At 47.3% G+C, this 26,686-nt stretch overlaps 1 protein-coding gene across 1 annotated transcript; it reads right to left on the reverse strand.

Annotated features, from left to right (window-relative positions):
- Positions 1 to 119: 119 nt before the first annotated feature.
- On the reverse strand, positions 120 to 26,274 carry LOC142589092 (BTB/POZ domain-containing protein 6-like). The gene is made up of 4 exons (XM_075700880.1): positions 26,124 to 26,274; positions 12,062 to 12,120; positions 2,478 to 2,701; positions 120 to 1,334 (listed from the first exon to the last, which is right to left on the reverse strand). Exons 1-4 carry the CDS (start codon positions 26,128 to 26,130, stop codon positions 749 to 751), a joined length of 876 nt encoding a protein of 291 aa, XP_075556995.1. The 5' UTR covers positions 26,131 to 26,274; the 3' UTR covers positions 120 to 748.
- Between the last annotated feature and the right edge of the window lie 412 nt (positions 26,275 to 26,686).

The following is a 26,686-nucleotide window of genomic DNA, read 5'->3' on the forward strand; positions in this document are numbered from 1 at the left end:
CACAATAAAATGCGTTCATAAGATCAATGAAGAGACCAATGGTATGAAACTTAATTTCAATGCCATTCATTATTTTATCTTTAACACCTAATAACGCTAGTTCAGTTGATCTATTTTTCAGAAAGCTGTACTGTGCGTCATTTATTACTTGGTATGTGGTTCTAGAATTCACGAGACGCGTGTTACTAACATTTTCAAAGACTTTAGATAGCACGGGCAGCACCGAGATTGGTCTGTAATTACATATGTCACTAAGAATCCTACACTTGTGTATTGGGCATATGCGGACAAGCTTAAGAGCAGAGGGGAAGATTCCAGTTTCTAGCATTCGATTAATTAGATTCGTCATATCTTTTTCAGCGTGAGCACAAAATTTTGAAAGAAAATACATACATACGTTTTTTGCCTCTATGTGACCAGTTCTCATTAAGCATTCGCCAGAATAATGCGTTAGATTGCCCGCACAGTTACAACCGCCAATCGGAAGTTGTGAGTCAGCTTATTTACATGCACATACCGACCCGAAATTTGTTGAGGGCATTGTCACTGAGATCTTTAGAATCCACATTGGCATAATCAAAGCAACAGTTCCTTAATGGCACTTTTATTCTGATGGAGCTGTGCATACTGCGAACGAATCGTACCATTCGGCAGAAGTGCCTTTTAATAAAGATGGACGAGCCACGAAAAGTTCAACAGGCATCACAGGTCGCCGAGCGAAAAGGATGTCATTTCATTGGTTCATAGCTTAGAAGCGATCGTCAGTGACGTTGCAGAATCCTTCGGGTAGCGGCTGGGATCCATTCTTTACGATATTGCGCAGTAATGCGAGGTTCTCGGCGTCTTCCAGCAGACCCCAGGAACCCGGTCCTACCACAAACTCTTCAGCTGTCATGGTCAAGAATCGCAACTTGGGAAAAAAAGTGCGCATAATCGCCTTCACTTCTAGCGGACTCTCAGACTGCAAACTCTTGACGCACTGTTCCTGGGCCCAACCGAACACGGCGTTGGTCACGCTGTCCTCGGAAACCTCTCTGATCCTCTCCACGATGTATCGAACGGTTTCCTCAAGGGCGACGTTGAATTCCTTCGAGGTGAGGATGTCCGGGGCTTTAGATGACGTCAGGAGCGTCTCCGCAATAGCGTCAATTTCCGGCTCGCGGCTTTGCATGAAGTAGTCGATGAACGAGCACAGCCGATCAGCTTTGAGGTTTTTCTCAATATAGAGGCCGCACGCGTCTACTAATCCCTGAACCAGGTACTTCTTGGCGGCGAACCTTGCGTGCAGCGCGTCGTCGATGCTCTTCATCTTAGGCTTGCCGGAATACAGGTACCTACGTGGATAAAAGAACGAGCAGGCAGACGCGCGACACACTGCTTCATCTTGTAGGTTGATTTCTCCGATGTTAACACGTCAACATGAGCCACTAATATTTTTCTCGCTTGAAGAAAAGCGGGTAAGATGGTCGAGCATCGTCATCTTCGTAAGCCTTTTACCTGCACTGCCAGAAGAAAGTACCTGCCAGAAATCCCCAATTAGCGGTGTCTTGTATTGCTGACTCCCTTGCACGCCGGCGTGTTCTCTAATCTCACCACACCAAGTAATCACAATCACTATCACACCAACTGTGCCACCCTCGACTGCCTTTCCCTTGCGTTGGCACTCCTTCTGCTGCTTTAACAGAACCCGAGTTATCAAACCTACACATTGCATCACCTGTCCTGTCCAAACCTTCTACAACGTACACTGATCACCATGTTTTAGCACTGGCCTGCGAAATTTTGAACTGCACCATTCACTGCGTTTCATTTGCGCTAGCATATCCAAAACTAGCACATTTATTTTCGGAGCTACGTAGCAACTACTGAGTCTTTCCTGTCCTCATGGTGCTCTCAAAATTTTCACTACTTTGCCGCACAACATCATGTCGTGTAAATAAATTCATCAGCGTAAACAGCAAATTTTCTTCTTAACTTTTGCTCATGAAACATATCTGCCACATTTCACCAAAATTGCACATTTCACCACCCTGTACATTCTTTTTATTTTGAAGCCAACAGGAAAATCCGTTGATGTTTGCAGCTTCAGTGTAGTTTTCTTTACCTTAATTTTTTCTCACACTTGGAAGTTTTCCTGTCAGCTAATGCATTTCCATAACAATAGCAAGGTTTGCGGGATCACTCCTGTAAAAAGGTCAACGTCATGTACTTCTCGGAAAATACTTCAGGGATTTACTGATTGACGTAGTGATTGCGTACTAGAGGTGGCATTTAAGTGTCGTAGTGGAAGGCTTCGAATAAATTCTGACCACCTTGTCCGAATCTCAGTAAAAGTGCTTTTGGATTAACGCCAGTCCCGTAGAAATGAGGCCGGCGCTACATTAAATCAAATGCAAGACCAGTAACTGGCTGTCCAGTAAGACCAGACTGTCCAGTAAGAAATGCTCTAGCGGGGCCACTCCGACAAATCATCTCACCTGAGCAGCAAGTCGAAGCCGTCTGGGCGGACATCCGTGATAACCACCTCGCTTTTCTCGGCAAGGTCTCCGAAAAACATGGCATGAAACACTTCATTTCTCATGGCCAGGAACAGTTTGTGTGCACGGAATCTCCGCTCGGGGATATCGGGATGGTCCTCCGGCTTCACCCGGAACACGAAATCTGTGAACTCACCGCTGTCCAGAAAACTCTCGACGCTGAACTGCGTTCGAAAAGGAATCGGTAAAAGGGAAAGTGCGAAAGGTGCCATCAGTGTGCAGTGGGTTCAACAAAGCCTGGCTCACGCAACCACAAGCTCATGTGATCGGATTTCGTCGTAGTTCATTCGATTCTAGAGATCGTGTTCGTTGATAGTCGCGGAGAACGCTACCTGCAAAAATTATTCTGCACATCTAGGAGGAGGAAGAGGACGAGGAAAAGGAGGAAGGAAAAGAAGGGAGTGCAACCAGATGCACGTCTGGTTTTCTATCCTACCTGGGGGAAGAGGTTGAGGAGATGAACAGAAAGCAAGGAGAGAGAGCTAAAAATGTACTCTAAGTGGGAACATGCGGAGTTATCCATCACTTGATGCCTACAATCGGTTACTGAGCCTAGTCGATTTCACGAATCGTACCAATGCCCGCGTTTCTTACGTTTATTATGTTTCTACGTTTTTTTATTACGTTTATTACGTTTATTACGTTTCTCATGTGTGTTGGAAACGGGGCGGTATAGTCATTTTCTGGCGTGAGCACCAGAATTGTACCGATCGCAGTGGGCACCTGGGCTATTCCGACGAATTGAGGGGGAACATGTGCTTTCAAAAGTTAAGGAAGTGAGTTCGAAAGTGCTCAAGCCGTATATGGAGCGAGGTTAGTTCCACTACAACAACGTGAAAGACATGAGAACCTTTCGATGGGGGCGAAATGCGAAAACACCCGTGTGCTTAGATTTAGGTGCACGTTAAAGAACCCCAGGTGGTCGAAATTTCCGGAGTCCTCCACTACGGCGCGCCTCATAATCAGAAAGTGGTTTTGGCACGTAAAACCCCAAATATTATTATTATACATGAGAACCGTTCGGACCGATGATAGGAGCCTAAGAAACTCTCTTTTTTATTCTTCCATTTTAATCTCGCAGCTCGCAGCTTGAGGGACCAGACGCACTCGCCGGAGGGCGCCATATATAAAAGGCACGCGAGGAAGATGACGACGGCTGCTAGAGGCCTCCCTGCCACCCCCTCTTAAGGAAGAAGAGCAGCGGTGCCTGAAAAACAGCCTTTGATGCGGTGCTATCGGGAGATCTGTCGTTTCAGTGGTTGTAAAGCAGCTGAAAGCGGATAATGGCGAGGTCCCTAAGTAGAACGTTTTAACCCTTTCTATCGTCGCGACTTCTTCACGTCTGTTGAGGTCGATGGTAAGTGCTTTTTCTGTCTACTTGAGTTTCTTGAAAGCGGCGTCACGGGGATGCTTAAGAAATGGTCGGATGCCTTCACGCCGTACAAAGACGTGGCTCGCGGCAAGCATGTCTTCTGGTGTGGTAGCCAAGGCAACCACCAGATTCTGCGGCAGGCGCTGAAGGAACGGTTCACGCAGCAGCGGGCTCTTTGCGTCCAGCCTACAGTCACTGAGAAACCGCCGCATACGACGTAGAAGTTCCGACGGTGGACAGTCACCGAGCTCCTCTTCATTGAGAAGCTACTGGAGGAGCCCGCACGCACTCGCGTTGCAGCACTGTCGGTTTGAAGTGTTCATAGGGGCGGTGTCGTGGGGTGCGTCCACAACGCTTTGGAACTCCTGGACCACCACTGTAGGGAACGCCGAGACAGCGTGGAGGAACTTCGCGCGCTGCGAGGTTATGCGCCGAAGATCGAAGATGGCCTCTACCTGAGTAATCCAGGCTGCAGGGTTTTGTGGCCGACAGGACGGCAGATGATTGCGCACTGTGGCTAGCCCCTCTGCGCTGGTCGTCGGTCTCTTGTTCATGCACTTGTTCATGATGCCGTGCTCGCCGTACAATCACGTATGAGTCACCACGTTAAAGGGACCAAAGTTAGGTCCGCTAAAGCAATGTGTGAGTCAGTGAGCAAAAGGCCTGAAAACCGTTCGGACCGATGGCTGGAGCCGAAGAAACTTTTTTTCATTCTTCTTCCATTTCTTTCTAATCTCGCAGCTTGCAGCACGATTCACGAGACACAGCTGCGGGAGCGCGCCGTGTATAGAAGGCGCCCGAGGAAGCTGATGACGGCTGCTAGAGCCATTTAGAAAAAAATCGATTCATTCTTAGGGTTTTCTCCGTCAATTAAACTTGCTGCACTCGTCTCTTATAGTTCCTATTCATTGGAGCAATATTCATGGAAAAAAAGAATTTGCGAGCAGTGCTGTCTACAGAGCTTGCATTGAACATGGTAAAAGCGCTCATGAACACATTTCTTTATAATGCAAACATTCTTAACAATAGGTCACGCATTAGTCCAATCGCTTTACACGTTAACGTCATGCGATTTCACGTTATGTCTTCCTGATGACTTACGCCAAAAGATCATAAAAGCTTCCGAGAACCAACTCGAAATTCTTAGCAAGTGAAAGTCAGTAGTAAGGGAACTCCCGATGCAATTTGTGTTTTATCCATTGTAAAATTCTCGACCCGGACTCAGCTGCCTAACCGGGCGCTTGGTAAAAGAAAACTGCCTGCTCAACAGCGGTCGCGAATATGCCACTGCGGACGAGAAACACGCCACACGCGTACGCTCACCCCAAGCGGTTCCCTCGCAAAAATGGCGCCTCGCGAACTTGGTGAAGCAAACAGCACAACCTTAGTCCTCGAAACGCAGTTTTACTCTCTACGACACAGGCTATATAGCCTGTGTCGCGCTTTGCGACCAAGTGTTCCATATGGAACACTTCGTGGCAAAACGCGGGGTTCGAGGCGGAGGTAGATGCCTGCGGTCAGCGAAGGAGTCGGACCGGGGGTGGCGGTGAGGCTGCAGGCATGCAAACCCCCCCCCCCCCCCCCCGTTGCTGGACTATGTCTTTCGGCCTTTGGTCGCGTCGTTTCTGAGAAAAACGGGGTCTGCTGGTGACGACATTCGTTGCTTACACTCGATCATGCTGCGCCGATCTCGTGCCGAAAGAGTTTCATCTGTCTTGCATGGGTGCTCGATAACCTTGAGTTCAAGACGCGATATGTGTCCGCAAGCAGCAGCTCTGTGACAACGTACGGGCCGCTGTGTTTAGCTTGCGTATTCGCGGGCTGGTTATGTGTCGTTAACTGTTTGTGGTTACGGTTGCGGCTGTAGTAAATCCCTCTCCTGTATGCGTTATCCTTTCTTCCGCGCGAGAACATGGTTGCTGTATTACATAGTTGTTGTAGTACTGTTACAGATTAATCTATATGATATCAACTCATCAGTAGTCGCTTTCCATATCCGCATCTGGTAGTAACAGCTATTGTATTGTGGTTGGGAAAACGGCCTGCTTCGAGGGAACTCGACAATTTCCATATCAGTGATGCCGGTGCACCGCAGTTCTTCCTTTGGCAGTGCGCAGCAATTATTATGCTTGTTGACCAACGCGGAGGGCCGTTTTTTCTCCTCGTCATAGATGATTGAGCCAAGATTAATAGCGCCTCGTATTATCAATTTCAGCGCATGGCTCGCCTCATTGGCAGTTAGGAAAACTTATTCTTGCATGTTGCAAGGATCGGGTGGATGCACGAGTATCTGTCCATGCTTCATGTGCAGCTTGACGTTACTGTACTTCGCAGTCGGGACGCTGACGACATCAGTTGCGTCAAGAGGAAGCATTCTCGACACAAGCAGAACCGCCCGCGGGCAGTCTCAACGCTTTCGCGACACTTGACAAGTTCTCTCAGACTCTCCACTTCTGCGGCAATACTTGCCTTCGCTCAGCAAATGGACACACCCACCACTACGGACCAGGAGCAGATCGGGCAAGTCGATCACGTCAGTGCCAATGATGACGCCCGGACCTGCAAAGCCGTCGTCGGTGACTATGTAGCAGTGGACGGCAGGAAGTTCAACTTCATCGACGTGCACCTTTAAATCTGGTTCGCCTAGGAATGGCTCCTGTCCACCGACTCCGCTTCCCGCCGCCCCGGGATGTGCCAGAAGCTCATTTGCCCAGCCGCAGATCGGAGCCCATGTCGAGAAGGGCGATAATCCCTTCGCCGTCAATGCTAATGCGTTTGTACACCCTTTTTGAAGACGTAGTGCATAATATGTTAGTGACACTACATGAGCGACCCTGATTCGGACACGATCTCGCGCTGTAACCATCGCAGTTACACTTCGTGCAATGAAATGGGCGCCGTGGCTTAGGACATTGCCCCGACAGGTGGCCCGCTTGTTGGCATTTGTAACAACGTACTCCACCCGCACGTGGCCCTCGTTCTCGCATGGTGCCGCTGCGTGCAGCCTCTTCTACGTGTGTTGATGAAGGACGCGGCTGATGGACACTGTTCAATCTGCTTCGGCTGTTCAATCTTCGTGCCGATTTCGCGGCTTTCTATGAAGTTTTCGTAGGCCCGTTGAAGTTTTCGTAGTAACTCGTTCACACTTCCATAGCTTCTCTTCCATGATGTGAAACTGATCTGAGTCGACCAGACGTTCTTGGTTTGACATCGTTGCTGTTCTGTACCAGCAACCTCAGCAATTGTATCCGGCAGACTTAGATTGATCCTATCGCAAGTTGTTTCTTTATTTCGGATGTACTTCATCACACCCTCGTCCCGACACTGAGCTCGTTCTACCATTTTGCTCCATAAGTCCGGAAGCATTTCCTCAGTCACGAAGGCCGATTAAAATGCAGTCACAAACTTGCCATGAGTAACCCATTGTTGCCGACGATATCAGCCAATCATTAGCAGGCCCCTGCAGCTTGAGGTGAATGGCAGTTGGTCGTCGTTGTTCAGACCAGCTGGCCGATTCCGAAAAGCCCGTAAGTGTTTCTATCCAATCGTCAGTACTGATTTCGGCGCTGTATCCCGTAAAATTTGGGATTGCTGTAGCTGGGGCTGCACTCACACGAATAAATGCAGTGGTCGATTACGGATTCATCCTTTCCATCATGCGAGCCTTTGCTGTGAAGGCCTCGGTCAGCTGTCCCAAGATGGGGTTATTTGTGCCTAGATACAGCTGACCTGATGGCCTTGAGGGAGCAGAAGTCGAGCCGCCAAACTCACGGATCTTCCTCCTGCAGTCGCGAGAGCTGCGCAACCATTTGTTGGAACTGGTCTGGTGCGCCGCTGTCATTGGGTCGCCTGCTGTCCCGTTAGAGCTCGGTCGCGCTCGTCACCTCTTCGTCAGCACGTGTTTGGGCATCAAGACGTGCTATACGGGTGCTCGCCGTCCTGGCTCATCTTGACGGGCTTGTTGGCATTATCCCACTTCTGAGTGTAAAATCCTTAAACGAGTACTCGGCTGTCAAATCGTGCACCTGGTAAAAAAAAATCTCTCTGGTCAACAGGAGCCGCTAATGTGCCGCTGTGGACCAGAAACACGCGACGCGAAGTAACACACACGCGTACACTCGCCCTAAGCGGCTCCCACGCACTAGGGTGCCTCGTGAACTTGGGGGAGCAAGGACAGTACTCTCTGCGACAGTGGCTACAATACACAGGGTCGTAAAACGCGGGACTCGAGGCGGAAAAAGATGCCTGCGGTCAGCAAGGGGGTCGGACCGAGGGTGGCGGTGAGGCTGCCGGCATGCAGACGGGACTGTCTCCGCAATATCTTTCGGTCGCCTCGTTTTGTGAGAGAAACAGGGCCTGGTAGTGACAGTGTTCCTTGGTTATGCATTGTCCCTAGATGATTAAGCACGCTCGTCTGCAGCTTGTATAGATACTGCACTCGTATGTCGCCAAAAAAAGCTCTATATCATTTCTATAACATTGGATCAGCTTTTGGCTTGGTGTGTGTATCGCTCCATTTCCTCTTAATCATGGAAGCTTCTATGGCGTGATTTTTTTATACAGCTTTTTATATATACAGCGTGCTTTTTTTAACTGTGCGAATTAATAAAAATTGCCTGTGGCAAATAGCGCAACTCTCCCCCTTAGTCTAAATTATTCGTCGAGGCGGCCATCTTCTACAAGAAATGGAATAATTAACATAATTGCACTAATTAACATTTGCACTCATTGCTTTACAGCACATATTTCAATCTACGAATTACAGCTGGTGCGCTTGCAAGGCATAACGACTTGGAACGAATTCTGAGCATGGCATTGGTTTCGAGACATGCGCCGTCAAAGTTTAGGTAAAAATACACTGTTCTTCCACTTGCGTCTTGCAGGAAACGCTGTTTTATGCAATGAAGCCAGGAAGTAACTCAAATGCCAATGCGTTTCGTCGGTCACCTTGAAAATTCATTTCTCGAAACTGGTGGTGTCTTGAGAATTATTTTTAAGTGGATATGCCTTGCGAACTCGCCGGCTAAAATTCCTTGATTGAGATATATGCCTTAACGTATTGAATTGGTGGGTGATTTGCGTAATTACGTTAATTATTTAATTCAGTATTTTAATTTCTCGTAGAAGTAATGGCCCCCTCGTCGAGTAATTTAGGTGAAGGGTTAGAATCGTGCTGAGTGCCACGGGCAAGTTTTTCAATTGGCGCAGTTTAAAAAAAAGCACCCTGTATATTATTGGGACGATTAGTGTATTTACGAGACACGCACCCGTACATGCAAGATCAATACAAACTTACACGGACGACTCTAGAAATGAACAGCCCGTAACAGGCATGAGAAATGTTAGGGCCAAAAAGAAAGTAAGATCGAGTGACACTTTATTGCCGGCGTTGCTGAAACTGCAGATTTGCATTCTAATGTCGCGGCCGCTTCATAAAAATAAAAAGGTGCCACCTGCCACGTCAGGCGGGCTGCAATGGCAGCGAATGTCTCATCCGTAGTTGCATTATCGGCCGCTTGGCTGGGCCTAACGGCGCTAGCTGTCGGGGACGGGACGCGTTGGTTTCCACGGGCGACGCCGTTCGAAGCGCGTTGTTCACGCATTTTCTATGACGATAGCGTATGACAGCGTTTTTGATGGACGCGGAAGGTCGCACCTTTTTTATTTCTCTTTTAGGCAGCGGCCGTGATAATGTATAACACGTCTGCCATGATAAAGGCTCGACTAGCTCCGTCAGTGAACAAACTGACGTCATAGGTCCTAAGCACTTATAAGCAATAATAAATAGTCTTCATTTTAATATATTTATAGCCGGGCAAGGGAACCAGAGTTTAGGATAGCCAGTCAGCCTCTGTGAAGGAGTACGTTTACCTAGGCCAATTAATCACAGGGAACCCTGATCAAGAGAAGGAAATTCATAGAAGAATAAAAATGGGTTGGAGCGTGTACGGCAGACATTGTGAGCTCTTGATTGGAAGCTTACCATTCTCATTGAAAATGAAGGCGTACAATCAATGGATTTACGGGTGCTGACATATGGGGTAGAGACTTGGAGATTTACAAAGAAGCTTGAGAACGAGTTAAGGACCGCGTAAAGAGCGATGGAACGAAGAAGGCTAGGCATAACGTTGAGAGACAGAAAGAGAGCGGTTTGGATCAGAAAGTAAACGGGGATAGCCAATATTCTAAATGACATTAAGAAAAAAATGGAGCTGGGCAGGTCATGTAATGGGCAGGTTAGATAACCGTTGGACCATTCGGGTTGCAGAATGGGTACCGTCAGTGACGTCACACTGACGTTACACTGTCGCTTTATGACGTCACACTGGTACGTCAGTGTGACGCCATAGTTTTCATTTATTTTCTTTAATTTCAGCTGCTGGGGGGGCGGCACCTTAAAGGCCCTCCAAACTTCACGCTGAGTTTCGTTACAGGATCCGTCAGAATTTATCGCAGTCCATCCTTACCGGTAAACAATATTTCGGCCTGAACACACGCTGCCAAAATCCACGACGCCACGGCGATCTTGTGCGGGATTTTCTAGGCGGCGTTGCCACCCGACTGTCCTGTTGCAACTTTTCTGGCTTATCAAGGCTCCTCTCAATATTATTGCTAAGTTTTTATTTTAGTATGCCTTTAGAGGATGAGAATGATTGCCGTTCTCAGAACTGATAATTATAGGTGCCAGGCCACTGTTTACGAAATGGTCGTGGTCTTTTGCACGAGGGGAATCTTGGCGAAGTGCGCCAGTCAACCACTGGAGACTTGCTCCAGCAACAAATTATATTATAAAGTACTTATTCTAAATCAATCCCATCGAGCGCACAGTGGACTGCGCGCGAATTACAAAGGACCGAGCTTTTCGTTGGTGGACAAACTACAAGAGGCGTCCGCAAAAAGATGACTTCCATTATGGCCACAAAGGGGCATCTGGCATTCGATGAGAAAGAAATTGCATAAAGTGCAAAAGGCGACGACTCGCCAATGCTCCTGATGGATTTCTGAGCGATATGAGCCATGTGTTGAGGCTACAACAACATCTTTTCTTGTATTTGTTCGCACGGCTGATGTATTTACTACCCCTCGCTTCGCACCCAGCAAGTGCGAGAGAGCACGATCGTGTTCTCACGCGGGGAAACTTTGCGGCGTTGCGTCGTTTAACACGCGGGCGTATACGCACCACCGTCGGCGCGAAGGCTCGGTGTCGAGTGTCAGATTCCTGCTGCTTTTCTCTATACGGGCCCCCTGTTTGGTTGGCCGTGGGCATGGTATGGCGCCATGGGCGGTGATGTGCCAACCGTGCACGAACATATATTTTTTTTTTTACTTTCCAGTGAGTCTGCATACCATGCGTTAGAACTTCGTCTTTCTTTTTCAACCTTGCGTCTATGTTTAACATCGCGTTATCGATTGTTTGGTTTTTCTTCGTTTTTCCGTGTTTTTCCGATGCGTCGGTCTAGACTTCATCGGCGTAATTTTAAACTCTACCTAAATTTAGCTGAAACACCCTGTATTTGAGAAGAATCAAATAGCAGGGCGGCCGGCCGGACGGATGGACGGACGGAGCCAGCCAGTGGCGTTTCTCAGCTGCAAACACAGGCGACCTACAACATTGTCATGTTATTCGCAGTATCATATTTTCTTAATGAGTTTTTATGCACTTGGCAGGGCATAATTGTGCAAGTGCTTATATGTACTCGTATTATTGTTTAGTTAGCTGCTTCTCTTGTTTTTTAACTAGTAACCAAGCGTCTTATTATAGTCTGACTGAGATATTTGTCTGTATTACATGTAGAGGTTGTTTCAGCGAACTTTCTTTTTTTTCACATTGACGGTGCAAGATAGCACAGTTCTAGTTCACGATCTGGTCTATGTAAAGAAGCGGATATGATTTGAAGGACCAACTGAAATGCATAATCTAGTAATTACAAAAACTTACTAATTAGGTGTTTAATGGCCTTATGGCACATATTGTAATTTAAAATTGTAACGGGCAAGAGCGCAAGGCATTTCCACTTGAAACGAATTGTGTGGATGACGCCATTTACAACTTATGCGGCGTCAAACTTACGGTAAAAATGCACTGCGGTTCCACTTGAAAAAAAAAACACATGAAAGCACAGCCGCAAAACAATCAAGAGGCGGGACTCACGGGATGTTGGATTTCCGAGTCCTTCGCCTCTGGCAGTTTGGCACGACAGCTCTCGCAGTCTGATGACGAAGAGTAAAGCACAATAATATGGTTTAGTGCTGAGCTATGGTGGCTTTCGTCTTGAAGGCTCAACCCGCGACATGCATCATAGAACTCACGCAGCGATTGTCCATCAGCTACCGTTTCTAAATGCATCGCTTGAAAGCCGCCGGAAACGGATTTCCTACAGATATTTCTAGAGAAAACTTTGGTGTTGCGATCAATCATCTACCGTGAGGACGATTACTAGTACGTCTATGTACCTAATCTTACTGCTTGTGGCTTCAGACGTTCTCGTGACGTTATTAATTCAGCAATAACTTCGTGAAAAAAAAAGATGTTTAAAGCCACAAGAACGAAGTATAGGCAAATGAAATCCATGTACTAGCAAGCATTCGCATTCTGGCTGGCTGAAGCACCACACTTGCAGGTTTAGAAAGATATCAACTTGTGCAGCTCATATTGTGCCATTGTTTGCTTAACGACTACCTTGTGGCGATCAGCGCACCAGGCAGCTCGCGTTCCTGCCTGCAAGCGGTGTCCAGAGCAGACGTCGCGGCGCGCGATGGATCGTGCGGCCCAAACACGGCCAAGAGAGAGAGACAGACGGAATCGTTCATGCTGAACCATTTGGTACACTTAAGAGTACCAAAGCGTCTTCAAGAACAGTATAGTTCGAAGAAATCGTGCGGGCACTGCAATCATGGATGCGGACAGCTACGTTGCTCTAACTGCGTTCACATGAACTCGAGTAAAGCGGATCGGCTTGCAAGTCGGACTCAAAACCGCCACACGTGACAGCGCGTACATGAACCTGCGTACCTAACGGCTCGAAACTGCCTCAACAGCATGCGGCGAGACGAGAGAGCCCACAGCGCGTGCAGTTCATTGTTGACGGCTGGGAGATGCGCGTGGCGACCAATCTGCGTTCACACGCGCGTCGGCTTAGTCGACTTGTCCGGTGCCTTCCAGCTCGCTCAACCCGTAACGGCTAGCCTTTACACAAAAGCGTCAGGCAAATCTGAACCCGAGAAGTCGGCTCGATCCGTTTTGCAACGAAGCTGATTATGGCTAGGTTCTGGCGGATCTCTTTTCCGCGGACTTAGAGGAACAATTTTTCAAACGTGGGCGGATCCCAAAGATTGTGCAATGCTTGGCCGACCCGTTACGGAAGTCAAGCATGCGTTAAGCACTCCCCATATATGGGCCGATCACGAAGATGTGCAATACCCGGCCGACCCGCGGCGGAGCTGCAGTTCGCCATTAAGGAGCCCACATGCACAGCTTCGCTGGTCTTCCTTCTTCACAGAGTGGGGGGGCACTGAATTTTTGTAGGATTCGTGTAACCTGCCAGCCAGTTAGCTCTGTTAAGCGGACAAGCACTATAGGAAGTCCGGCTACAATGCGGACTTTGAAAGCAACGAAAACAGCTGCTAGAACATAGGATCAAAGTGTGCAACCATGCGGGCTTGTTTGCTGCCTACTAGGCGAACGAGAGATTTAAGGGAATGTTACGCAAACACACTACTAGCATTTAAGTGCACGCGCTGCTTAGGCGTGAAACGCCAGTGTAGGAAAACGCAGGTTTAGAGAAACTATGTGCCCCAGTCGCCTAATGGCTGAAGTTTGAAAGCAGTCGTCTGTTACGACAATGATAGGGCAGAAGTGTAGCCTAAGTTAAACTCGCACAGAGGTAATCGATTTGACAAAGTTTTAGGCGAAAGTTACTCGCACAACGATTTCGGCTCAGCTTAGTCTAAAAAGTGTGACACCGGGGCGAGTGATGCCGAAGCGTGTTCCTTACCAGGCAAATGAGGCCATCTTCTTGGACGTCAAGATAGGTATTTTTACTTGCTATAACGTAGCGAAACACCTTCTGAAGTGGCAAATAACTCGTTACGAATATCCGAAGTACTCTGTCGGGGCTTCTTCCAGCATCAGTAACTACCACCGCGGTAACTACGCTGTTATCGCCGCTGAAATACGCGCCGTTATTCCTTTGATAAAATGTTTAATTGACGCAATTTAGCGGCATTAATATCACAATCAATAAAACAAAACAGAGTGTACTTCAATACTGTATACGATGACAGTACTTATTCAAAGGGCGGCGCGCGGATCTCTTGACATTGCGTTACGATGTGTCCAGTCGTTTCTGGGCGTTTATTTCCACATACAGTGGAGCATATTTTATTCGAAATGTTTTTGTCCTCGGGCGACAAGCTCGAGCCTCAAATATCAAGCTAGTGCCCTTTGCGTTATCATACAGATTTTCCCGTCTGATTTATTTCTTCCGTTTTTGTAAATATCCGTGGTCTTTTGAGATGCTTTGCGACCAATTTACCGCCTCTATTTTCCTCACTTTTTTATGGTTCTTGGTTTTCTATTTACGTGTTCAACTACACTGTGCTTGGGTGCTAAATTTCTCGACCTCTTCCTTTATTCCGTGTCCACGCTTTCTCGGTACAGATATTTGTGCACTTTTGCCAGCCATTTCTTTTCATCCATGTTGCTTAACATTTCTTCAAAATTAATGTTGCTCTGTGCTTATCTGACTTGAAAAGAGGATGGATGGATGGATGGATGGATGGATGGATGGATGGATGGATGGATGGATGGATGGATGGATGGATGGATGGATGGATGGAAGGATGGATGGATGGATGGATGGATGGATGGACGGACGGACGGACGGACGGACGGACGGACGGACGGACGGACGGACGGACGGACGGACGGACGCTGTGAGTGCCCCTTTGAAACGGGGCGATGGATTTCGCCACCAACCTTTTTTCTTATTTTGCCTATTTGAAACAAAAAAGCACGCAGGCAATTACCAGCATCGAACTTTCTCCACCACTATTGTGAAAAATTTGTTTGTGTGCGCCTCCGTTGTTTTTGTTCTGCCTGCTTTTCTGCCACTAAACCTACAATCGCCTTTTACGAATCTCTACTGCAGTCATGTTTACTTTCTCACCGCTATTCCTGTGTCCAAGGGCTTCAAGGAAGCCACAGGAGCCTAAACCGAGAACCGGGCAGATCTCATCGTCATCCTCAGCCTATTTTTTGTGTGCACTGCAGGACGGAAGACTTTCCCAGCGATCTCCAATTACCCATGACTTGCATTGCCGGATGGCAACTTGCACCCTCCCTTTCTTTCCGCGATGTTCTGTTGCATCCGTCCTTAACATAATTGTCAATCACAGGTGGCTCTTCCGAGTCCCTAAAGTGTGTTTCTGCAAAAACATACATACCTATTGGTTCTCTATTTAACTGCGTCTCAATTTCTAACCACTACGCCTCTTTTCTACCACCATGCATGTTTACGTAGCCTATTGCACAGTGGGCTTTCTTTATTCTTTTCCTCTTTTTCTATTATTGACGGTTGTACTACTCGGGGGTTCCCCTAGAGGACCTCCTTCGGTATTACCTATACCCTGGCCTCCTGAGCGCCCGTGGGCCTACCAAAAAAGCAATTGCGCGACCATCAAGTCCCCAAGCCCAGTTCTCTTCAAATCCTATGATTGTATTGGATCCTATCTCGTTGAAGAGCACCATACCTTCTTACTTCCACAACTTCCAAAGCTGTCTCCAAGCTCATTGTCCATATAGCCTCATTAGCAGCCGCAACCTCTCTTTATACGTTAGTGTCAGGTAAATACAATTCCGGCACCGTGCGCAGCACGCCGCCCAAATTGTAAACCGTCACCAGTCGTCAGCAGTCGTCAACCAGGCGTCACCAGTCGTCAACCAGTCGTCAAACAGGCGTCACCAGTCGTCAACCAGTCGTCACCGGTCGTCAACCAGGCGTCACCAGTCGTCAACCAGTCGTCACCAGTCGTCAACCAGGCGTCACCAGGCGTCACCAGTCGTCACCAGTCGTCACCAGTCGTCAACCAGTCGTCAACTAGCCGTCACCAGTCGTCAACCAGGCGTCACTAGTCGTCAACCAGGCGTCACCAGTCGTCAACCAGGCGTCACCAGTCGTTCTGCGATGCCGCCCCACTGCTGCGAGACGCAGTGGGCGCAACGAGTTAGCCGTGACAACGTCGAGAACGAGTCAACCCCGCGTTGAGCGAATGTTCCCGTTACTTAAGCGAGGAAAAAATACCGACGCGAAACTGATTTCACCGACGATATCGACATCGCGTTCTCGTGCGGAGCTTTCATCGACGCCCGTAAGAGTGTCGTTCCGCTTCGGTTCTCGGGATCTTGTACGTTTGAGTTGCCTTCTCTGCAGTATATGCTAGACGCAACCAACAACGAGTCATGCATTCTCGATGTGGCCCTTTTTAAGCCCGGAGACGCACGCGTGAGGGAGCGCGATCTGCATTTGCTCGTCGTGTGTTGCTCACCGACTAAAGCAAAGTGCGCTAACGCGATGTTTCGTGCGTAAAAACAAAACACGAATCTTCGTCACTGGCATAAAACAAGCAGGAGCTTTAGGATATCCACTGCATTTCACATTATTGATTCAACTGCTTCAAAGCAGCGTATTCATGGCGTGACGCTGCTTGACAAACGTGCGCCACTGCAACACCTCCTTTAACGGTGTCACTGGTGCAATGCTTTACGTGGAAATCCGTCGCTCGCCTCTATATTTATACTGGTTTTGTTTTTAATTTGAATATATGATTAGAGGCCTCAAAAGAATTCCAGACAAGCTCCAGCAGTAAAGAGCCGCGTACTTGGACCAGCTGCGGGTCATTAAGCGACGCCGCGAACTCCTTTATCAAGTATCCCACACAGGTGCCGTCGGTAATCGGATATCTCGCCAATGGATGTCTTTCACCGTGATCTTTGTACCACGCCCCGCGCGCACGTGCAGGCCCAGTGTCATGCGAATAAACAAGATGACAACCCAGCTACTTGGAGAGCTGATAAGCGCAAGTGCAAAAAAGGCGACCCGACGTCGTTGCTTCCCTCTACGAAACGAGAACTGCGGAGCCCTTTGGCACACACATACGTACTCTCCCTCTGGTCATATTGTGCTGAGGTCTGTGCGTGTAGCAGCGGTGAAATGAGAATACCGGGCTTAGGGTGTAAAACTCCAGAACGTTAGAGGCTGCATTTCTTTCTCCAGAATGCGTTCGTCACTGCCTCGCACTACCTGCCAACTCCCTCTTAACAGCTTATGTATTTGCGGTACCTAGTCGTAATGTTCGTGGTTCTTTAGGGCAGTGTTTTCTTCAGGGACGAGCAGTGAAGTCAAACTAACAGGAGAAAATCATTTTACGACCTCCAAGCTAAGGGCAAATTGACTTGTAGAAAATGAGACAAATTCAAATCGTGAGGCTATTTATTACAGCCGGCGTTAGAACAGTAATGGCAGAGCGCATAGAGTTTCGTACAATAATTACTAGAGGGCGCTGCGGTCGTACAGTCACCATGGGAACGATGCGAAGTACATGGGCTTACCTGATCTTCGTACTTGTGTATTCAGAGGTTATTATTGCTCCGTTTATTACGCTTTGGTTGTCTTCATCGTCCTAAATTTCAAAGCGATCTATAATTTTCCAAGTGCAGAATACACTGCGAACACGCCCAATCTCTAATAAGCGTAGTGGATCAACCTGTCGAGGTGGCCAAATTGAAACGCGCCAAGCGACGTTGGCTTTCCCGCAAAAAATTCATAAGGGCGTTCTATGTTGCTTGTCTGTGCATGTGTCTGTGGCGTATTGGTTTCAATATCGGCCTTTTGTACTAGAGGTCCTGTGCTCAAAGCCTGCCGTCGGAGAATTTTAATGATGTTTAATGAGTTATTTATTACGCGGTGCTCTGTTGCAAATGATGAATTTACAAAGTCGCGGACCCGTGTGAAGACAGAAGGACGAAGTTTAGGCAAATCCATGTACTTCCCATAATCCCAATGCAAATCCATGTACTTCCCAGACACTAGCGCCAGAGTTGCCTCTAGAAATTGTAAGAAACTCTATGGCAGAGCGAGTGCCATTCAGTGTGTTAGCACACGCAGACCTTTGAGAGGCAACTGGGAGAGACAGAAACAATTATTACGCGTGCGCACGCATCGAGCGCGCTGCGCGTGAGCGTGTGCGCTTTCGTTTGTGTGCGTGTCTGCGCACACCTCAGTTCGTGTGCGTATGCGTACATTTGCGTGCCCGTGTGCACGCAAATGGGAACAGCGATAAGGATGAGCGTTCGACCCAGTTAGTTCTGAGCAACTGGAAAGAGCGATAAGGAGGACCCTTCGACCCAGGTAGCCCTGAGCAACTGGCAACCACGATAACGATGAGCCTTCGACCCATGTAGTCCTGAGCAACTGGGAACAGAGATAAGCACGAGTCTTCGACTCAGGTGGTAGTGAGCAACAGGGAACGGCGATAAGGATGAGCCTTCGACCCAGGTAGTCCTGAGTAACTGGGAACCGCGATAAGGATGAGCCTTCGACCCAGGTAGTCCTGAGCAATTGGGAACCGCGATAAGGATGAGCCTTCCACCCAGGTAGTCCTGAGCAACTGGGAACAGCGATAAGGAGGAGCCTTCCACCAGGGAGCGCTGAGCAACTCGGAACAGCGGACATATGAACCAGATGGCGTGGTGCTGCATCCGTGAGTGAGCGCGTAGCTTTTATCCTTTTGGTTCGCCAGACTTCAAATATTGTGTTTATTATTATTGTTCGGGAGAATCGGGCATTTGTAGCATATTTTAGGTTTGCGGAAATTAAGGAAACTGTTCTAAGGACCAGTCGGGGCAGCTGCAACATATTTTAGAAGTTTGACGAAGTCAGACTTGTTGTGCGTCGAGTTGTGAGTTGAGGCGGAAAAAAAAATGAAAGGGCCACCTGTCTGAAAAGCAAATAAAAAAGAGCCAATGAAGACAAGAGCATTGAGACTGCTCGGCGAGGTGGTAGAGGAAACGCAGAAGAGCGAGGGAGAACATTAAAAGCGCGAGAGTAAGCGTGAGCGAGAAGGCAAAAGCACGACAAAGAAATGGCAGCATTGAACAAATAGATTGAAGATTTGGGGCAGGCAGTCGCACAAAGACAATGGCAGCCTGAAATATTAGAAGGTAGTACGCAGCGAAAGAGGGAGGCAGTCGCTACCAGATCTTAGTCGAACGCCCAAAAGGAGAGTGTGGTACCTGTAAGGTTAGCAGCACTTTCATAAGTGAGCCGAAAGTGTTATCTGCTAACAATGCCTTGATGATAAGAGAGGCCGTTGAAGGCCCTAGTAAGATCGACAAGGTGCTGTGCCAATAAAGCACAGTAGCTATAGCTAGGTAGCTGTGAATTAATTGGCACAGTCGCCATGTCAGTCGCTAGCTTGAATTCGCCGCATCTATCTGGTCCCCCTACCACAATTATTTAATTAACATGCTTCAAGCGGTTCAGAATAGGGCCGCCTGTTTCAGTTGACGCAATTATGACAACCATAACAGCATAACGCAAATTAAGCTCAATCTTTTAATTCAACCCCTTAGTGCTCGTCGCGACATTGCCCTTTTCTGCCTTTTTCACAAATACGCATACAGCAACAGACCATTCTCACTTCACCGTGATGCTCCTTCCATTACATCACGTCGCTTGCATGATCACTTAAGTTTCACACGACTATATGGCTCAACTCACGCCTTCAACTCAGCTGCTCTTCCTCGCGCCATACGTTTGTGGAATGGTCTTCCAGACAACATCGCATCCGAACCAGACCACGATAGTTTCCGTCAACTTCTGCACTCTTTCTTTTCGCAATAAAAATTTACTACTACTTTTTCCAATTTTGTTTTACTTCCTGTACCATGTCCTGTATCCCACCCATGTATTTATTTATTTGTTATTTTTACAGCTTTAAGACCAAAGACATCCGTCATTTTTTGTACCACTGCACGTGTTCTTCTGTTGTTGTTTTTTTTCAGTATCCCACTTTGAGCCCGACTGCATTTTTATATTGATATGTTTTTATTTTGCACGCGATTAGTTCCTGCGTTTTTATCATGCCCTACCGTTGTGCGTCTTTCAAACACTGCCAATTGTTCCTGCGCCTAGAATCCGCATATTTGGCTGTCTATCCTTGGTTGTAGTTTCTTTTCTTTTTACTGTCGTCATTGTGATTGGTATACTTCATAGTTATTGTGTGCAGTTTTGCATATGTACAATGCCTGCCAATATTTTCTTTTATTATTTTTTATTCGTGTTATCCTCTTTCCTGCCCAACCTTATATTTGCCGTCATACCACATTATCATCGATTCCTCTCCATTTCTTTGTGTTAAATTGCAAATTTGAGCCGTATGTTTGTACACTGTCAAGTTACTTTGCACTTTTATTATCCCCCTTACTCAATGCCCTGTCAAGGGGCCTGTAGGGTATTTTCAATAAATAAATAAATAAATAAATAAATAAATAAATAAATGTGCAGGCGTCGCAGGTATTGTTAACGAGGTCGTTAACGAAGTACAAGGGCGCAATAACGTAAAACTATTCCAAACTTTTCTATTCCAATTCTGCTATCAGCCCTCCACGATTGGTCAAAAACAGTTTTCGACCACCCCCACTTCACCTGTCTGTCACGCGACGTCACGAAAACCGTGATACCTCCCCCTCTGATATGACGTGTACACACTGATTATGCATGATTTGACAAAAAGAAAGAAACAGTTATTTCTGATTCGACCACTTTTCGCGATTAGCCCTCGGTCATTGCTCAAAAGTTTTCGGGCTGCATGCACTTCACCTGCCTCTCACGCGACGTCACAAAACCGCAAGAACTCACCGCATCAAAGTGACGTGTACGGGATAAAGATCCATTAGTATGCCGAACAAAACTGAACTTTCTTCGGAATAGCCGCAGGCTGCCCCGTTCCGAAAGGAATAAAATATGGCTGCCGCCGATCGCTTAGGCGCTGGCTACTCGCACCTGCCGGAGAGCATGGGTGCATTTGCGTATAATAAAACTTCTCGCGCGGCCGTGTAACGTTTTCGAGCACTTTCGGCACGTTTACTCCCTCATTCTGCCAACTCTTCTTTGCTGACGGTCCGTTTTAGAGTCCATCTTGAGCCTACCGTTGCATGCCACCGCGATTTTCGACCAGCCATCGCAAGCTAAGTAAGGGAAAGGCGTCCCGGCGATCGGTCGCCGGCACCACCCTCAAGCCGACGGCACCACCCTCTTCATCCGGTTATCGACTTTCAGTGCAGTGGCTCAGCCCCATCGAATCCCTCTCCACTTGAGCGTTCTCCTCGCTTCTTGTCAGCCAATTAGATACGACAAGCCGCTCAGTGTAGGCAATGTTATTCGTTTTTAAAACAAACAAAAGTGACCTCCTATGAACGAGGAGAGCGTTTGATTGGTCTGTTCAAACAACCCTGCGGGTGACCGCCCAGTGCTTGCGTTGGTGGTTACGCAAATTTGACGCCAGGAGATTGGAATAGAAACATATTGGAATAGTTTGACGTTATAGGGCCCCATGGTGCAGACCGATCACGCCGTTCACGTACTGCTACACTAAAGCTCCTTCATCGCAGCTGTAACGGTATGGAGGGACATTAGGAAATAGGAAATAAGGAAATAGGAAAGTTCATTCAAAATAAGAAAAGCGCACAGGGTCTATTGTGCAAGACATCTGTATCCCTAGCTCGAGGCTTGTTGGAATCCACACTAGCTATTATTCACAATCACAACGGCAATACGACAATGTATAGATAAATCATATATGCCTAAATATACATTTATAAACAAAAGGCACGCCTCCACCCATCCGACAAAACGCGCAGCTTGCCTGCTGTTACCGGAATACCGCACACGCTCGTCGCAGCGGCAGAATGCTTGTAACGCACGCTGCTTGCACAGCTCTCTTGGCAGCAAGTGCCAGGCAGCTGACGGAGAGGTTGGAGAGGATTCGCGCGCTGGCTCCAAGGCAACCGGAAGTGGACGACACCAAGTCGCGCCATGACACAGATCCATTGAAGGCGGAGTTTAGCCCCGACCCATCGCCGAACGAGTTGAGAAGAGAACGCTTGGCTTTGGAGGAGGTTAACCTGAAATCATCGGTAGCTCTCTTAATATGAGGCGCTGCACATCAATTGTGGTGCGAATTCTTTACACTGTAGCTGCACCCTGCGCGTCTGCAAAATTTGTCCGAGTCGTTTCAGGGACCCTGTCATATAATTATCGGCAAAGTCACGTGTTCTGTGTGCCGGTTATCATGAAATCAACTCGAGCACCATTAGGTGTTCCTTGAAATAAAGCAAAACCTTTTTTTATGTGATCCTGCAATACAAGAGTGCTAATAGCTCCACAGCACAATCAGTCGGCGCACCCCTCCCTCCCCTCCCCCAAAATTTTGCAAGCGGTTCCCCTTTCTGCATCAAGCATTTCCACTCAAGGGCAAAGATAGACACTTTCTTATTTTATCAGAAACTCCACATGGGCGCTGGTGGCCAGCATAGGCATTACAGAACGCGGAAACGATTTCTCCACAGTGACAGGATGTATGTGCGACTCGCGATAATGAACGCACATTGCGTCGCCGCTGCAGCAACGCCGACGCCAAGGCAGAGTGCACAATTGACTTCTGTTTTATTCTAGGAGAGCCGAAGGTCACGAGATTCGACGTGTCACTTCCTACTGCAACAGAATGCATCATTTCGCTGCGTGAATCACCTCCACTGTGTAGCCTTCTCTTGCACTAAACTGGAAATCCGTTCCAAATTATTACACTACTGGGGGCTGCCTGAAGAAGCTTGAAACAAGCTAAAAAGGACGCAACGAGCAATGGAATGACAAATGTTCGGCGCAACGTCACGAGACGGGAAGAGAACGGTGTGGATCATGCGGGGGATAACTGAGATCCTAGGGACGTATTCTTGTACGACCACTTTCGGCGATACTATCGCCTTGACCACGAGGCGCGCACTGATTGGCTGGTTGAGTAAAACCGGAGGAGCTGATTGGCTAGTTTAGCACTGTATACGTCACACGAAGGCGATAGTATCGCCGAAAGTGATTGGTCGAGAATACCCCCCCTAGTAATTATCTATGAAGAGAAAAAAAATGGAATTAGGCGTACAATGTAATGCGTAGGGCCTATAACGCGTGGGCTGTTAGTGTTAGAGGTTGGGTACTAAGGGAAGGGAAGCGGCAGGTAGAGGAACGCAGCAAATTTGGTGGTGTGACGAAATTAGGAAATTTGCAGGCGCAAGTTGGCATCAGCTAGTTCAAGACAGGAGCAATTTCAGATCGATGAAAGAGGCCTTCGTGCGGCAGTGGACATAAAAATAGTCCAATGTTGATAAAGAAGGGGGGGGGGGGCTACATCGCATTTTAAAAGAGCCAAAGTCTCAACATAGAATGTTTCAAAAATATGTACTGGGTCACCACGCACAAAATACGCGAAAACTTTGAAATCCGTGACTCACGTATCGGCGCTGACGATTCTGCGCAAAATTTAAAAGATATACTCCTAACTGAAGTTCAGCAACACAAGTACTTAGGACAGACTCTAGCATCTGACTTGAAATGGAACAAGCACACTACCAACATCACTTCAGCAGCCACTCGTAAGCTTTTCTTCTTTAACAGGTCCCTGAAATCTGCTCCCAGTCATGTCAAACTGCTAGGCTATAAAACCTTTGTGCGGCCAGTTCTAGAATATGCCAACACGGTTTGGTTTCCTCACACAAAGACAAACATAACAGAAGTGGCAAAAGTTCAAAGGAAAGCAATAGGGTTTATTCGCAAGTACAAAACCACTGACTCGCCCACAGAACTCCTGGCTTCAACCGGAATGGACACACTGGTAAACAGAGCAAAGCAAGCTCGGCTAAAATTCATACACAACCTGTTGCACAACCGCTTTAACAGATTACTTTCTATACGTCCCGTATTTCATGCCATAAGCATAATAAAATGTTAGTTGAGTACTCTTGTAAAACGGACACATATACATACTCTTTTTTTCCCTACTGCTGTTAGGGAATGGAACTACCTTGACTCAACAATAGCTGATATAGAATCGCCATCAATTTTAGTAACCCGATAGAAAAGAGTAAGGAATAACTGCTAGAACAACTTTCGTCTTATGCAGGTTTGTTTTTTTACATTGTTTAGATCTATATCTTTATGTTATGTTATGTTAAGTTATTTTATGTTATGTTAGGCTGTATTAAGTCATACACTGTTAGGTTGTAGATATTTGTGTTGCATTTATATTTCACGAGATCATATTGCATCACAATTTATTGTATTTATAGCTTTCTTATCGTTAGAGTTGACTTCACTAATTAAATGCACGAAACGATGTCTTTTTTTTCTGCATTTGTATTTTTCCAGACTGTACTGCGTAGCTACATGTAGCGTATCTAGTTTATTGTACTTTGTATACATACGTTCTATGAAAAAATGCTGTATCAACGCTTACATTGGAACAATATGCCCACCTCAATAAAGAGACTGGCAGTATTGAACACAAATAAATATGCAACTTCCACCTTCATTATTTCTTCTATATATCCATCTTTACTGCTAAATTGACGAACACGAAAACTTCTGAAAAAAAAGATACCTAATCTGTCTAGACTGATTTAGTGTACCCCCTTATTTTCCCTGGAGTTTCTCATTCTCTTCCTATATTCACAGACATTAACTTGCGTAAGATCATTCGTTATTGGCCTGCGTTCTGGCTCATTTCACTCATGATAACGATAAAAATGATAACGATACAGCTGCAATGATGGGGACAATGCGGCGAACACTCAAGAAAAGTTTTTCGAATACGATTCTTTATCGAGCACAATCAGGCAGGCTTTGCAACTCACGGCCTAAAAACACTTTCCTCAGTTCGAGTACTCGCACGACTTCTTTCACCTAAGTAGCGTTTGTGGTGCCACCAACACAGACATCGTCGTTTAATAACACCCGACCACAATTGAAACAATCTCATGCAAGAGCGGTTTTGTGCACACCCGCCCAGGGCGAGGAATCCACTACATTTCTGCTATGATAAGCTTTTCATAAGAGAAGCAACGAAAATACTCACTCCTTGGACTTAGGCGCCGTGTTTACAAAACTTCTCCCCAAAGTCGATGCTATCTGTAATTGGCCACAGCTACGCCCATCGGTTCGTTACCGCGCTGATTACGTTCACGAATGGCGAGCGCGTGTACTTTGTGTACACGGAAACCGTTATTACCCGTAGGAGGATTATGTGAATACGAACGCAAACACTTCCGATGCGAACGCATTGTGTGTCCCGTGAGGCAGAAAATCCGGCGGGATCAAGTGGTGGCGCCAAAAATGGCCGATGGCACAAAGAGTAAAAACGCGGCAACAAATGCTCTGACTGACGTCACATTTCTCAGGCAGGTTCCTGTAAGCGGAGTAAATTAATATCCTTCGAAAAGAAAATACGGTAAATTTCCGAGTGGGTTGGAACCGAGCCCGGGCATCCTGGGCACGAGACGTGCACGCTTCCCCGACTCCACGGCGGCTACACGGATCAGGATGAATGAAGGTGGGCCTAGTGCGTGCGTCGTTGGGCACGTGAGAGCGCAGCCAATGGGGAGGAGTTGACGTCATCGGCGTACTGTATCACCTCAGTAGTAATGGAGGAGGTTTTAAATGGTATAACAACGTTAATTCGTAGTAAGTTTGGTTAATTAATGCGAATTAAAGGGAATTAACGTTAATTACAGTGAAGCAAGGTGAATTAGAACACGTCAGAGTAAGGTGACTTAAGGTGGAGTAAAGTTAATTATGTTGAAGTAAAGTGAGTGAAGGTGAATTAAAGGGAATAAAGTGGAATAAGGTGAATTAATAATTGGATGCTTTCGAATAACGTAAGGCTACGTAAGTGACTGTCAATTTTTTTTCATAGAGTGCAAAGAAAGCAATCAGGGCCTGGATTAGTAATAATTGCTTTCATAGAATACCAATCCTTGTCATGCACGATTCACAAAAACCGGCCGCTCCTGCCGACAACATGGGCGGAGTGCCGCTCGGACCTAAAGCGCGAGAAAGGAATATCATTAAGGTAGAGCGGTTAAGCTCAGCTGTAGACGCGGTACTCACAGGCCATGTCGATGTTTGGGAACCACAGCACGGCGAGTGCCGGTTGTGCGCGGCGGCGAAAAAAAACGGCGCCAACCTCTTTCGAGCTGGGAGGAAAGCGAAACCACGGGCGGCTGGCGGTGGTGGGAACCGATAGAGCCGCGCTCGCTCGCTTCCTGTGGCGTCTGGCGTCGCTGCGCGCTCGGCCGTCCAAATCGACGCTGAAATTCAAACCGCTTATTCCGCAGCGCGCCGATCAGACGAGCCGGTCTCCGGATACGCTCGCTGTTGGCGGTGTTTCGTAACTGCTCCTACACTGCTCGAATACGAAGCGACGTGCTGGGCCTGCAGTCTTTGCGATAGCGTGCGCTATCCATTATCAGCAAGAAAACGAAAAAAAATTAACGCAGCAGGGCTACGATATGATGATACTCATGCGCAATGAAGCGATAAGCGAACGAATAGCTAGGTTATTTGTTGCATGATTCGTTATCATTACGGCCAGAGAAGGGGAGACTTAAAAAAGGCACAAAGCTGATTAGATTAAATAAATTGGGGCGTTTTGCCTACCAAGACACCGATCT

This window comes from Dermacentor variabilis, chromosome 7, assembly GCF_050947875.1.
Source record: "Dermacentor variabilis isolate Ectoservices chromosome 7, ASM5094787v1, whole genome shotgun sequence".
NCBI lineage: Eukaryota > Metazoa > Arthropoda > Arachnida > Ixodida > Ixodidae > Dermacentor > Dermacentor variabilis.

Coding starts and splice junctions, on each gene's coding strand:
- LOC142589092 (XM_075700880.1), bottom strand. Junction 2,702..12,061: donor ACTCGGAAATCCAACATCCC/GTGAGTCCCGCC, acceptor TTTCGAACGCAG/TTCAGCGTCGAGAGTTTTCT. Junction 1,335..2,477: donor GGCTTCGACTTGCTGCTCAG/GTGAGATGATTT, acceptor TTATCCACGTAG/GTACCTGTATTCCGGCAAGC.